This window comes from Pseudorasbora parva, chromosome 16 (genome assembly GCF_024679245.1).
Source record: "Pseudorasbora parva isolate DD20220531a chromosome 16, ASM2467924v1, whole genome shotgun sequence".
Classification (NCBI taxonomy): Eukaryota; Metazoa; Chordata; class Actinopteri; order Cypriniformes; family Gobionidae; genus Pseudorasbora; species Pseudorasbora parva.
In genome coordinates this window covers 43907943-43923338 of record NC_090187.1, presented here as the reverse complement: position 1 = coordinate 43923338, position 15396 = coordinate 43907943, and the positions used below count along the sequence as shown (strand labels likewise).

Below are 15396 nucleotides of genomic sequence, written 5' to 3'. Positions count from 1 at the left end.
GTTATCGGTATCGGCCTGATATGTTGATTTGTAATGTTATTATATTAGCCTGATATATGTTCATCGGTATCGGCCGATATATATATTTACATTTTTTAATGTTATCGGTATTTGCCAATATATGTTTAGTTTTAATGTTATCGGTATCGGCCTGATATGTTCATTTTTAATGTTATCGGTATCGGCCTGATATGTTTATTTTTAATGTTATCGGTATCGGCCTGATATGTTTATTTTTAATGTTATCGGTATCGGCCTGATATGTTTATTTTTAATGTTATCGGTATCGGCCTGATATGTTTATTTTTAATGTTATCGGTATCGGCCTGATATGTTCATTTTTAATGTTATAGGTATCGGCCTGATATGTTTATTTTTAATGTTATCGGTATCGGCCTGATATGTTTATTTTTAATGTTATCGGTATCGGCCTGATATGTTTATTTTTAATGTTATCGGTATCGGCCTGGATTATGTTCATCGGTATCAGCCGATATATATATTTTATTTTTTATGTTATCGGTATTTGCCAATATATGTTTATTTTTTATGTTATCGGAATCAGCCCGATATGTGTTCATTGTTAATGTTAACTGTATCAGCCGTTCGCGACTGCAGTCTGCCTCAGACTATAAACGAAGCTTGCGCGCACCATAATAAATGTATACTGTTGAAGATAAAACAGATTTTTAATTCCGATCAATAATAACCACGCGTTAACATCACAGCCTGAATGAGAAGAAAACAAAGAGAAGCAGAACTCTCTGAAGACATGCAAGTTCTCAAACTTACCAAAAATAAAGTATATGATGCCACATAAAGAAGGAAAAAACAAGTTTTACCCATTATTTACATGAAAGCATTAAATAATTAAAAATTGACTTTCCAGCAGGGAAAAATTAAACACTTTCATTTAGTGTGATTGAGCATCAGGGACATTATATGACTTGCCATGGGAGTATATTTTAATATAAGCATGCACAACCCCTTAGTTTCCACTTGAAACAGTCTTTTTTTTGGCCTATGAGCAGCACCAGCACAGGTTCATCAGCACACAACTATATGCCAACAACAGAACAGAAAAGTCACCGTATCCCAATAGAATAGGACTTTAAGTCTATCATTAACCTTTCATACATGAACACCGGCTGCAACATTGCAACTCCAGCCTAAACAATGACTAAACAGCTATTTGACAATTGGTTAACACATATCTTGAAAACCAGCACGGATGAATCGCTCACAAGACCAGGAATGTTTATACAGAAAGTATATTGTTGACTTTGCTACAATATAAGTAGAAAAGAAAGAGCGTATTATTAGGGTTTGTACATCGGAAATCCCAGTGCATCCCGTGCAATGCACTGCTAAACATGTCAACAAACATTTACTGGGTGGATGTTGGGTCTGATAAAAACTGGAATGACACAAAATAAGACAGACGTATCTTGAGTTCTCGCTCGAGGACAATAGTTTCACTGAGAGATTATATTAAATAGATAAAAATATTTATTTCTAAAGCTACTTTTTGTAATGTCTATGCTTTTCTCATTTAAGACAATAATGACTATCTTGGGGGGTGATTAAATTTATTTTAATTAAAATAATTAATTGGCCCATCATGCAATACATACACCAATCAGGCATAACATAATGACCACCTTGCTAATATTGTGTAGGTCCCTGACCCGTCGAGGCATGGACTCCACTAGACCCCTGAAGGTGTGCTGTGGTATCTGGCACCAAGATGTTAGCTGCAGATCCTATAAGTCCTGTAAGTTGCGATGTGGGGTCTCCATGGATCGGACTTGTTTGTTCTGCACATCCCACAGATGCTCGATTGGATTGAGATCTGGGGAATTTGGAGGCCGAGTCGATGCCTCAAACTCGTGCTCCTCAAACCATTCCTGAAGCATTTGTGCTTTGTGTCAGGAGCATTATCCTGCTGGAAGAGCCACAGCCACCAGAATACCGTTTCCATGAAAGGCTGAACATGGTCTCAGCAATGCTTAGGTAGGTGGAGCATGTAAAAGTAACATCCACATGGATGGAGGACCCAAGGTTTCCTAGCAAAACATTGGCCAAAGCATCACACTGCCTCCACCGGCTCGCCTTCTTCCCATAGTGCATCCTGGGGCCATGTGTTCCCCAGGTAAGCCACACACACACACCCGGCCATCCACGTGATGTAAAAGAAAACGTGATTCAGCCTTCAATGAGCCTTGGTCGCCCATGACCCTGTCACCGGTTCTCCACTGTTCCTTCCTTGGAGCACTTTTGATAGATACTGACCACTGCAGACTGGAAACACCCCACAATCCTTGTGCTTGAATTTTTTTCCCTGCTTCTAACAAATCAACTTTGAGAACAAAATGTTCACTTGCTCCCTAATATATATTTTTAGCCGTGATGAAGAGATCATCAGTGTTCTTAATTTCACCTGAGGTCAGTGGTCATAATGTTATGCCTGAATGGTGTATATATACAATTTGTTTAATAATATGAAATGTATAACGTTTTGCCTTTAATATGTGCATTCTTTTCTAATGGACTAGAGTTTGTACATTGGAAATCACTGCTTGACATGTAACCAAACATTTACTGGGTGGATGTTGGATCTGATAAAAACTGCAATGACACAAAATAAGACAGACGCATCTTAAGTACAATAGTTTCACTGAGAGTCATGTGTTGTCAGTCACTAGTACTCTCTGCATCTCGCAGCACATTTTAAAGGGTAGCGGCTGACCACCCCTGGCTCTGAGATACCCTTCTGTGGTTCTGCAAAGGTCAAATTAGCATGAAGCTATGCCTGACTGCATCCCTTTAGAGACTGTCACACTCGCAGCCAAAACATGTTCAGAACCGACTGACTCGTCCGTTACCGGCATCATCCCCGTCCTCTCCTGCTCTTCCCCCGCGGCCAACGCGTGACAGAATCAGGGCTGCACGATATACACCGAAATAAAATCAAGACTGCAATTTTATTAAGTGAATATACGTGAAGCGTGTCATTTACACACATGTAGTTCATGATTATGATCTAAAATTATGATCCAAGTTATTCAACTAAATATACAAATCAAATTAATTATTTAGGTCTTATTTAATTCCATAAACTATAATAATGGGGTGCTTCCCAATTCTTATTTGTGCATCCTCGTTTCCTTTCCTCGCTCCTTAGCTCCGCCCCTTCAGGATGCGAGGGAAGGACGCGAGGACGGAGGAATTGAATCAAGTGAAATGATGTATCCTCGCTCCCTTTAACGTCACTTTAAAGCGGCGTCAGGTAAAGGAGTACTTCAGCGCTGGGAAGATGAACCTGTATTTAAACTGGGTCATCAATGCAGTAGAAATGTGAAATTATTTTTGAATTTGGTGCCTTCAAGACTGAGAAAAGACAGAAAATGTATTTTTATCTCATGAAGATGAAAGACTACAATTCCCAGAATGCTTCGCTGCCCTGTGAGGCCATTCCCAAAGCCACCGCTACTGGATTACTGTGACTGAGTTAGAGAAGACACTACAATTAAAAACTGAACGTGTCTGTCCAATATAATGATCGAGTCACCGCGCGAGTCTCACAGCACTGAGCACTGACTGCAGGAGTGAGATAAATAAGCTGATGAGCTCTGGTGATGAGCGCTGAGGTAATCACGACTACACTCGCGGCATACATTCACAACAAGAGTTCAGTCTGGCGCTTTTCAGTTCATGCCTTTGCAAGCTTAACTTTCATAGAAATTAATTTGAGAAGTTAAAACACTTACATTGCTCACCATAGCTCCGTTTAAATGAGTGCCTGTAGCTGAGCTGAGCTGTGAGTGTGATCTCCATCCCTCATGTGCGGGTTGAAAACATGCGGAAATGGCTCCCTCTGCTGGCTGTAGTCTTTAGCCTCTGGCCAAACATTCCTCATATGATGCAAATATCATCAATTTGCATCATAGGAGGAATTTTTCCAGAAATAAAATGCATAAATCTCTTGTCTCAGGGGGATATGAGGGGGGAAAGCACAATCATTTGAATATACTCCAGGGTTTCTACTGATACAAAGCCATATGCTAATCGCTGAAGTAACCCTTTAATGATGACTGCACCGCTGGATTTAGTCGGGATTCTTGAACATTAGAGATTACGATTTATATTGTGAGCTTCTGCCTCCACAAAATACCACATTTGTCCATATTTAAATTATCTTTACCAGTTATTATTAACAACAAATTTTTCATTGTATAGTATTAGTTTCTATTTGTTTGGTTCATTTTTCTTGTTCTTTGACATAATTCTGCAACTGTCAGTTGTTATTTGACAAACGGACGGAACGTCATAACATCATTTTCAACACACTTAAACTTATCTAATATGATAAACAGCTGCATTACCTCATAATCATAACCGGAAGAGCGGATCAGTGCAGGCGCCCGGCGACTGTCTCCCGTCCCGTCATAATAAAAGTCCCGGTATTCGCGAGGTGGGTATTTGTTTAACAATCGCTCCAGCGGCCGTGCTCAGGTCCACAACACTCGCTCCTGCTCTGCTTCTCTACAGTAACGTTAATAACTGCATGCATAAACATGATTTCTGCCCGAGTCCCATTTTCCACCGTCTGTGAGGTGAAGACTAGCCTAGAAATCTAGACGCACCCTAGCGGCAGCAAATTTAATTTGCCCGCAAGTGTCGTCTAGCAACTCTCAATACCCTTCTGAGCTGTATTCGCCTAACTCTTGCCGGGCCAATCACATCGTGTATAGAGTCGGCGGGCGGGGCCATAATGACGACAGCTGAGTTGCGTTTGCGTGCTTCTAGTAAACAGAAACTGGCGAACGGCGGTCTTTCGAATCAGCTTTGACCTGATTGACTCTGGAAGACTTGGAGTTAAGCTTTTCTCTGTGAAAAGAACAAAGAACGGCACTGAAGTCATTCTTAAGAAGGGAAGATGTGTTCGGAGTTTAGCCGACCGGATACGGCGAATGTTTAATCAGTCAGCGAGCTCTTCCTCACCTTCGTTGCTCTGGTTGGTGTAGCGCTATCATATCGCGTGCAGAGGGAGTTTGACAGACAGCCGTTTATCCGCCCCTCAGATTGAGCTGTCAATGGAGAGTTTCCAGACCAAACATCTTGATGTGGGTTTGGCTTGTCAGGCTAGGTGAAGACCACATGTCCCAAGATACTGCGCTCACACTTTGCGTCATCAAACAACGCATTTGTTTTGAATAGGCACCCTCTAGTGGACGGAAAGTTGCATAGTGCACCTTTAAGTCAGTTTATGTTTCTTTCCACAAATCAGTCATTCATGAACTTGGAAATTAACAAGTAAAAATCCTGGATTTTTTAAAACATTTAGTAGTTTTGATTTGGACTGAGGCTGATAAACAAATGTATACAAAAAACATCTAATACATTTTTATAGCAGTTAATTTCAGTGAATTTTCATCCCACACATAATGATAGGGTTGTGAATTTGAGCACGAGGGTTCATTCGCTCTTATCTTATACTTTTATTATGCTTTGTTTTACAATTTAACTGTAAATAGTTCTCAATTTAGATTAGGTCACAGAAAATCAGTCATGAAGTGCTTTAAACCATCCTTTATTGGACATTAATTGCATTAATATTGTTTATAAAGGCATTAAGCACATATTGATTTATGATTGTATATTGCATATATAATCCCTTCACCGTATCCCCAAAATTAAACATAACCACTCAAGTGAAAAGAGATTAAAAATAAACACCCACATTTTTCAATTTTGTCCCAAAACGTTCTGCCCTAAAAAGATCTTGTGCTTTAAGTCTTCAGAGTAATGTTTAGCTATTTTTTTGTTGTTGTCTTTTTTCTTTTTTTATGCAGATGAACTCTCCAACCTAATTCATTCTTCTGGTCAAGTCATCTGGTGAAACTTCATGTGTGCAAAACATCAAAATATCCACACACACACACACACACACACACACACACGTTTGTTTTTGTGACATATGGGGACATTCCATGGCGTAATGGTTTTTATACTGTACAAATCGTATTTTCTATCCCCTTACACTGCCCCTACCCCTAAACCTACCCATCACACACACACACACACACACACACACACACACACACACACACACACACACACACACACACACACACACACACACACGCAAAGCCCCTACTCCTAAACCTAACCATCACATGAAACATTCTGCATTTTGTAAAGTGGGGCCATGGGTAATGTCCTCATATTTCACCCTCTCCTTGTAATACCTGTGTCATACCCATGGCATTATACACACGTGTCCTCATATGTAACAAAAACATGCCCACACACACACACACAAATAAATAAACAATTCAGCCCTAGACAGATTGGGAAGAAACGTAGCCTTGAAATGTTCTCGATGTTCTTGCATCCAAATATCTTGTGGTGACTCTACAATATCAACATTTGTGTTTGTCTTATTGAGACGAGAGATCATATGCAGCTGTCGACTGAATCAATTATTCATTAACTTTAAGAGCGTACAAATGTGAGGCAGCTCCGGTGTTCTGATTTGTCTTTCTAGTGCAGGATCGGGTCTCAGATTAAAACGTGGTCAAGCATAGAGGTCAGTATTTCCCAGTGGGTCTTTTCTGACTCAACTCTCATGAATATTCACTTGTGCAACTACGCTAAGAGCTCGGGCTGTAAATGACCCACTAACAGCCTGCTTCAGAATACATAATTGATGGCGGCTTGCATGGATTATTCTAAAGGTTCAATAAATATGTTTGTGTGGTGCATGCCAGAGTTGCACAATTAACTCTGATACTGTTCGGATTTCAATGAAATGATTGTATTATATTTTAGTTTGTACTGAATTATATTTATGCAGTAGTTCTAATCCATTTATTTACTTTTTCAGTATAGACCTGAAAATGAAATTTCCAACTTAAATCTTAAATTCTTTTGATCACAGACTGAAGTTTGGTCTCTTTTTAACCCGTTAACTGGCGACTTATCCTGGGGGAGACAGGGCATTTTTCATAATCTTTCTGAAAATATTTGTACGTCTCCAATTTGGGCGTATAAAATAATTGACAAAAATAATGCTTTTTTTGGCAATGCGTATTACAACATTTTAAAACATTTTGTTCTCTAAAGCTGCGTTCACACCGCACGCGAATCACGCGAATAAATCGCGCTATTCGCGCGAAGTTGGACGCCTGAACAGTTTGAATTCATTCGTGAGTGAAATTCGCTTCATTCGTGAGTGAAATTCGCTTCATTCGCGTGTGACATTCGCTTCATTCGTGAGTGAAATTCGCTTCATTCGTGAGTGAAATTCGCTTCATTCGCGTGTGACATTCGCTTCATTCGTGAGTGACATTCGCTTCATTCGCGTGTGACATTCGCTTCATTCGTGAGTGACATTCGCTTCATTCGCGTGTGACATTCGCTTCATTCGCGTGTGACATTCGCTTCATTCGCGTGTGACATTCGCTTCATTCGTGAGTGAAATTCGCTTCATTCGCGTGTGACATTCGCTTCATTCGCGTGTGACATTCGCTTCATTCGCGTGTGACATTCGCTTCATTCGTGAGTGACATTCGCTTCATTCGCGTGTGACATTCGCTTCATTCGTGAGTGACATTCGCTTCATTCGTGAGTGAAATTCGCTTCATTCGCGTGTGACATTCGCTTCATTCGTGAGTGACATTCGCTTCATTCGCGTGTGACATTCGCTTCATTCGCGTGTGACATTCGCTTCATTCGTGAGTGAAATTCGCTTCATTCGTGAGTGAAATTCGCTTCATTCGCGTGTGACATTCGCTTCATTCGTGAGTGAAATTCGCTTCATTCGTGAGTGAAATTCGCTTCATTCGTGAGTGAAATTCGCTTCATTCGTGAGTGAAATTCGCTTCATTCGTAAGTGACATTCGCTTCATTCGTGAGTGAAATTCGCTTCATTCGTGAGTGAAATTCGCTTCATTCGTGAGTGACATTCGCTTCATTCGTGAGTGACATTCGCTTCATTCGTGAGTGACATTCGCTTCATTCGTGAGTGAAATTCGCTTCATTCGTGAGTGAAATTCGCTTCATTCGCGTGTGACATTCGCTTCATTCGTGAGTGAAATTCGCTTTATTCGTGAGTGAAATTCGCTTCATTCGTGAGTGAAATTCGCTTCATTCGCGAGTGAAATTCGCTTCATTCGCGTGTGGCATTCGCTTCATTCGCGTGTGACATTCGCTTCATTCGCGTGTGACATTCGCTTCATTCGTGAGTGAAATTCGCTTCATTCGCGTGTGACATTCGCTTCATTCGTGAGTGAAATTCGCTTCATTCGTGAGTGAAATTCGCTTCATTCGCGTGTGACATTCGCTTCATTCGCGTGTGACATTCGCTTCATTCGCGTGTGACATTCGCTTCATTCGTGAGTGAAATTCGCTTCATTCGTGAGTGACATTCGCTTCATTCGTGAGTGAAATTCGCTTCATTCGTGAGTGAAATTCGCTTCATTCGTGAGTGACATTCGCTTCATTCGTGAGTGAAATTCGCTTCATTCGCGTGTGACATTCGCTTCATTCGCGTGTGACATTCGCTTCATTCGTGAGTGACATTCGCTTCATTCGTAAGTGAAATTAGCTTCATTCGCGTGTCACATTCGCTTCATTCGCGTGTGACATTCGCTTCATTCGTGAGTGAAATTCGCTTCATTCGCGTGTGACATTCGCTTCATTCGTGAGTGACATTCGCTTCATTCGTGAGTGAAATTCGCTTCATTCGTGAGTGAAATTCGCTTCATTCGTGAGTGAAATTCGCTTCATTCGCGTGTGACATTCGCTTCATTCGCGTGTGACATTCGCTTCATTCGTGAGTGAAATTCGCTTCATTCGTGAGTGAAATTCGCTTCATTCGTGAGTGAAATTCGCTTCATTCGTGAGTGACATTCGCTTCATTCGTGAGTGACATTCGCTTCATTCGTAAGTGACATTCGCTTCATTCGTGAGTGACATTCGCTTCATTCGTGAGTGACATTCGCTTCATTCGCGTGTGACATTCGCTTCATTCGCGTGTGACATTCGCTTCATTCGTGAGTGAAATTCGCTTCATTCGCGTGTGACATTCGCTTCATTCGCGTGTGACATTCGCTTCATTCGTGAGTGAAATTCGCTTCATTCGCGTGTGACATTCGCTTCATTCGCGTGTGACATTCGCTTCATTCGCGTGTGACATTCGCTTCATTCGCGTGTGACATTCGCTTCATTCGCGTGTGACATTCGCTTCATTCGCGTGTGACATTCGCTTCATTCGTGAGTGAAATTCGCTTCATTCGCGTGTGACATTCGCTTCATTCGCGTGTGAAATTCGCTTCATTCGTGAGTGAAATTCGCTTCATTCGCGTGTGACATTCGCTTCATTCGCGTGTGAAATTCGCTTCATTCGCGTGTGACATTCGCTTCATTCGCGTGTGACATTCGCTTCATTCGCGTGTGAAATTCGCTTCATTCGCGTGTGAAATTCGCTTCATTCGCGTGTGACATTCGCTTCATTCGCGTGTGAAATTCGCTTCATTCGTGAGTGAAATTCGCTTCATTCGCGTGTGACATTCGCTTCATTCGCGTGTGAAATTCGCTTCATTCGTGAGTGAAATTCGCTTCATTCGCGTGTGACATTCGCTTCATTCGCGTGTGACATTCGCTTCATTCGCGTGTGACATTCGCTTCATTCGCGTGTGACATTCGCTTCATTCGCGTGTGACATTCGCTTCATTCGCGTGTGACATTCGCTTCATTCGTGAGTGAAATTCGCTTCATTCGCGTGTGACATTCGCTTCATTCGCGTGTGACATTCGCTTCATTCGTGAGTGAAATTCGCTTCATTCGCGTGTGACATTCGCTTCATTCGTGAGTGACATTCGCTTCATTCGTGAGTGAAATTCGCTTCATTCGTGAGTGAAATTCGCTTCATTCGTGAGTGAAATTCGCTTCATTCGCGTGTGACATTCGCTTCATTCGCGTGTGACATTCGCTTCATTCGTGAGTGAAATTCGCTTCATTCGTGAGTGAAATTCGCTTCATTCGTGAGTGAAATTCGCTTCATTCGTGAGTGAAATTCGCTTCATTCGTGAGTGACATTCGCTTCATTCGCGTGTGACATTCGCTTCATTCGCGTGTGACATTCGCTTCATTCGTGAGTGAAATTCGCTTCATTCGCGTGTGACATTCGCTTCATTCGCGTGTGACATTCGCTTCATTCGCGTGTGACATTCGCTTCATTCGTGAGTGAAATTCGCTTTATTCGTGAGTGAAATTCGCTTCATTCGTGAGTGAAATTCGCTTCATTCGTGAGTGAAATTCGCTTCATTCGTAAGTGAAATTCGCTTCATTCGTGAGTGAAATTCGCTTCATTCGTGAGTGAAATTCGCTTCATTCGTAAGTGAAATTCGCTTCATTCGTGAGTGAAATTCGCTTCATTCGTGAGTGAAATTCGCTTCATTCGCGAGTGACATTCGCTTCATTCGTGAGTGAAATTCGCTTCATTCGCGTGTGACATTCGCTTCATTCGTGAGTGAAATTCGCTTCATTCGTGAGTGACATTCGCTTCATTCGCGTGTGACATTCGCTTCATTCGTGAGTGACATTCGCTTCATTCGCGTGTGACATTCGCTTCATTCGTGAGTGAAATTCGCTTCATTCGTGAGTGACATTCGCTTCATTCGTGAGTGACATTCGCTTCATTCGTGAGTGACATTCGCTTCATTCGTGAGTGAAATTCGCTTCATTCGCGTGTGACATTCGCTTCATTCGCGTGTGACATTCGCTTCATTCGTGAGTGAAATTCGCTTCATTCGTGAGTGAAATTCGCTTCATTCGCGTGTGACATTCGCTTAATTCGTGAGTGACATTCGCTTCATTCGTGAGTGACATTCGCTTCATTCGCGTGTGACATTCGCTTCATTCGTGAGTGACATTCGCTTCATTCGTGAGTGAAATTCGCTTCATTCGTGAGTGACATTCGCTTCATTCGCGTGTGACATTCGCTTCATTCGTGAGTGACATTCGCTTCATTCGCGTGTGACATTCGCTTCATTCGTGAGTGACATTCGCTTCATTCGCGTGTGACATTCGCTTCATTCGTGAGTGACATTCGCTTCATTCGTGAGTGACATTCGCTTCATTCGCGTGTGACATTCGCTTCATTCGCGTGTGACATTCGCTTCATTCGTGAGTGAAATTCGCTTCATTCGTGAGTGAAATTCGCTTCATTCGTGAGTGAAATTCGCTTCATTCGTGAGTGAAATTCGCTTCATTCGTGAGTGAAATTCGCTTCATTCGTGAGTGAAATTCGCTTCATTCGTGAGTGAAATTCGCTTCATTCGTGAGTGAAATTCGCTTCATTCGTGAGTGAAATTCGCTTCATTCGTGAGTGAAATTCGCTTCATTCGTGAGTGACATTCACTACACAACAGACGCTCCATTCGCGTGATTCTTGCTGCGTCATTCGCGCGAATCGTGCCGCAGAATGCCTATTCGCGTCTCTGCATTGACTTAACATGTAAATCACTCGCGCGAATCGCATCATTCACATGCGGTGTGAACGCAGGATTACAACATACAATAAATATTCTTTGTAGCACATTCTGATAAACAATATTTATGAATATATTTATAATGCAAACTCATAAGTTAATTAAACAGTTAAATTTCATACTAGAGAGCATTTATTTTTCTGTCACAGCTTTCTGTAAATATTCTTTCAAAGACATTTCTAATGTCAGCGGGCTAACAAGCACATTCACAAAAGCCATTTGCGTATATTCACATAATATAACGTGCGGTACTTATGAAGATTTTTAACTCCGACCGTTTCTGTGCCAGTCGTATAATGCATGTCAATGGGGTGTATTTCTGCATTCATACCAAACGCGAATAAATCGCGTCTAGTTGGACACGTGAACATTTTGAATCCATTTGCGTGAAATAGATACCTGGATGATATCTCACTCTCACTCCTGTATATATATTTTAGGCTACTATAAAACAAAATGCGTCATAAAAACACCACTCTGTCTCTTTTAATTTTCATTAAAAAATAAATAAAAATTTAACATCAATAGCCACACAAATAGATCATCAGGGGCGGGCTTTAGCCGATGACGGACAGATGATCAACCTTAACTGACCAATGAGATCATCAGGGCGGGCTTTAGCCGATGACGGACAGATGATCAACCTTAACTGACCAATGAGATCATCAGGGCGGGCTTTAGCCGATGACGGACAAATGATCAACAGTAACTGACCAATGAGATCATCAGGGCGGGCTTTAGCCGATGACGGACAGATGATCAACAGAAACTGACCAATGAGATCATCAGGGCGGGCTTTAGCCGATGACGGACAGATGATCAACAGAAACTGACCAATGAGATCATCAGGGCGGGCTTTAGCCGATGACGGACAGATGATCAACAGAAACTGACCAATGAGATCATCAGGGGCGGGCTTTAGCCGATGACGGACAGATGATCAACAGAAACTGACCAATGAGATCATCAGGGCGGGCTTTAGACGATGACGGACAGATGATCAACAGAAACTGACCAATGAGATCATCAGGGCGGGCTTTAGCCGATGACGGACAGATGATCAACAGAAACTGACCAATGAGATCATCAGGGCGGGCTTTAGACGATGACGGACAGAAGATCAACAGAAACTGACCAATGAGATCATCAGGGCGGGCTTTAGACGATGACGGACAGATGATCAACAGAAACTGACCAATGAGATCATCAGGGCGGGCTTTAGCCGATGACGGACAGATGATCAACAGAAACTGACCAATGAGATCATCAGGGCGGGCTTTAGCCGATGACGGACAGATGATCAACAGAAACTGACCAATGAGATCATCAGGGCGGGCTTTAGCCGATGACGGACAGATGATCAACAGAAACTGACCAATGAGATCATCAGGGCGGGCTTTAGACGATGACGGACAGATGATCAACAGAAACTGACCAATGAGATCATCAGGGCGGGCTTTAGACGATGACGGACAGATGATCAACAGAAACTGACCAATGAGATCATCAGGGCGGGCTTTAGCCGATGACGGACAGATGATCAACAGAAACTGACCAATGAGATCATCAGGGCGGGCTTTAGACGATGACGGACAGAAGATCAACAGAAACTGACCAATGAGATCATCAGGGCGGGCTTTAGACGGGGGTTCTCCGGACAAAATGACGTTTGTGGGGTAAAATGTGTGTTATTTTGGCAAGGTTGCCTGCTAAAATTTGCGACCATATATATATAATTTCTCATTAGTGCTTGCGCGGAACGGTTGAATGAGGAATCTATATATATATATATATATATATATATATATAACTATGATCCCGCCAGTATTTTGACCTTCTTCAACGGAAGTAATGCCGCTGGGAACACTAGATGAGATTCGTCTGATATAAGGGAAAAACATAACACAAATACTGTTGTGTTTCTGGCAGAAAGCGCTCATTTCGTGTCTGAAGACATCAGTGTGTCTCCACGAGCCTCAGGGTTTAATATGGATTCGTATGTCTGTGTGTTTTTTACTCTCATAGAAATACACCCCATTGACACGCATTATACGAGCAACGGCTGAGTTAAAAATCTTCATTTGTGTTCTCCTGAAGAAACAAACACACCTACATCTCAGATGCCCTGGGGGATAGCAGATAAACATCACATTTTATTATAGATAAGTATTATCTATGAGTATTTGAAATAACATAATTTCTTAATGTCTAGTGACATATCAGGGCCATTTTCTGATTAATTGAAATACATTTCTTACATACAGTTCCCTCTTAAGGGGGTCGCACACCGGACGCGGAGCTCGGCGGCGCGCCGCGCAGCGTCTCAGATATCGCACACCGGACGCGCACATTTTAAAAGGCTACGTTTATTATACATTTCCCCAAAATATGTATAGACTTTATTCAAGCTGTTGAACTTTAGAATGTAAAACAAATGTGTCTTGTAGCAAAGGGTGAAATCAGTATACCTTAACGATAATATACTTTTAATATAAAGCCTTGAAATGTCGCTCTGTGGCGCGGCAGGATTTAGGATTTAGAACAACTCTAGAACAACCGGTGTGCGTACACTCATTGAAAACAATGTGTTCGAATTTTAAAGACGTGGCGTGCCGCCGAGCTCCGCGTCCGGTGTGCGACCCCCTTTACTGTCAAGAACCTCGTCCGGCCCCTTGCGCTTCTCGTAAACCACGGGGGTCAGTAGATAAACATCACACTTCATTTTTGGCTGAACTATCCCTCTAAAGCAGTCTAATTTGGATGTGTAGCTTCATTGAGAAGATGGCAAGCAGCTGTCTCACACAAAATAAGTGTTATTAAAATCAAGGAAAATTAGTAATTATAAGTGATCATTATTGTGCAATAATTTACTTCAGTAGACACATTAAGCACTTCTGAATGATAATGTATTGCCAGTCCTGATCAGCAAACGCCTACAGGAAATCCTACTGCAGAAATACTTCTGAAAGCGCCTCTTACCGTCAGGAACCTCGTCCGGCCTCTTGCGCTTCTCGTAAACCACGATGATGACCACGAGGATGATGATCTCGGCCAGGACGCCCAGAAAAGGCCACAGCGGGGCGAGATGGCTCCGCACCCGCAGGATGATCATGGACTCTCTGGAGCCGATGATATTTGAGGCGTTGCAGACGTACTCGCCCGGGTCTGTGCTGATGTCCAGACTGACGATACTCAGCTCTGTGAAATTTCCTCTGCTCGTGATGAAGAATCGCCCAGTGCTGTTGTCGATGTCCTGCATGAAGAGTTTCACAGAGGCATATATAAGATTAGGACATCGTCTATGAATTCAATTCCACACTTTTTAATTATTGGGTAAACTATCCCCCTTCCAGACTGATCTCATGAAATGGCGTATGAATGATACACCATTTTGGCATATAATAGACGGATAATCGATTTTTAGCGTGTTTATGAACGCCGTTTCATTCTATCCCTTTTACACTGCTCCTACCCCTAAACCTACACATCACACACACACACACACACACACACACACACACACACACACACACACACACAGCAGCTAAACCTACCCATCACACACACACAGCAGCTAAACCTACCCATCACACACACACTGCAGCTAAACCTACCCATCACACACACACACACACTGCAGCTAAACCTACCCATCACACACACACACACACACACACACACACACACAGCAGCTAAACCTACCCATCACACACACACACACACACACACTGCAGCTAAACCTACCCATCACACACACACACACACACTGCCCCTAAACCTACCCATCACACACACACACACACACACACACACAGCAGCTAAACCTACCCATCACACA

The 15396-nt window shown here is 42.3% G+C and overlaps 1 protein-coding gene across 3 annotated transcripts in view; it reads right to left on the bottom strand.

Annotated features, from left to right (window-relative positions):
* Positions 1 to 15396, bottom strand: part of nptnb (neuroplastin b) — a 79642-nt gene that overhangs the window by 5706 nt on the left and 58540 nt on the right. For all 3 annotated transcript variants that reach the window (XM_067419137.1, XM_067419136.1, XM_067419138.1), the window contains one exon: positions 14538 to 14811. In XM_067419137.1, coding sequence (XP_067275238.1) covers positions 14538 to 14811 — 274 coding nt within the window. The remainder of the gene's footprint in view (positions 1 to 14537; positions 14812 to 15396) is intronic.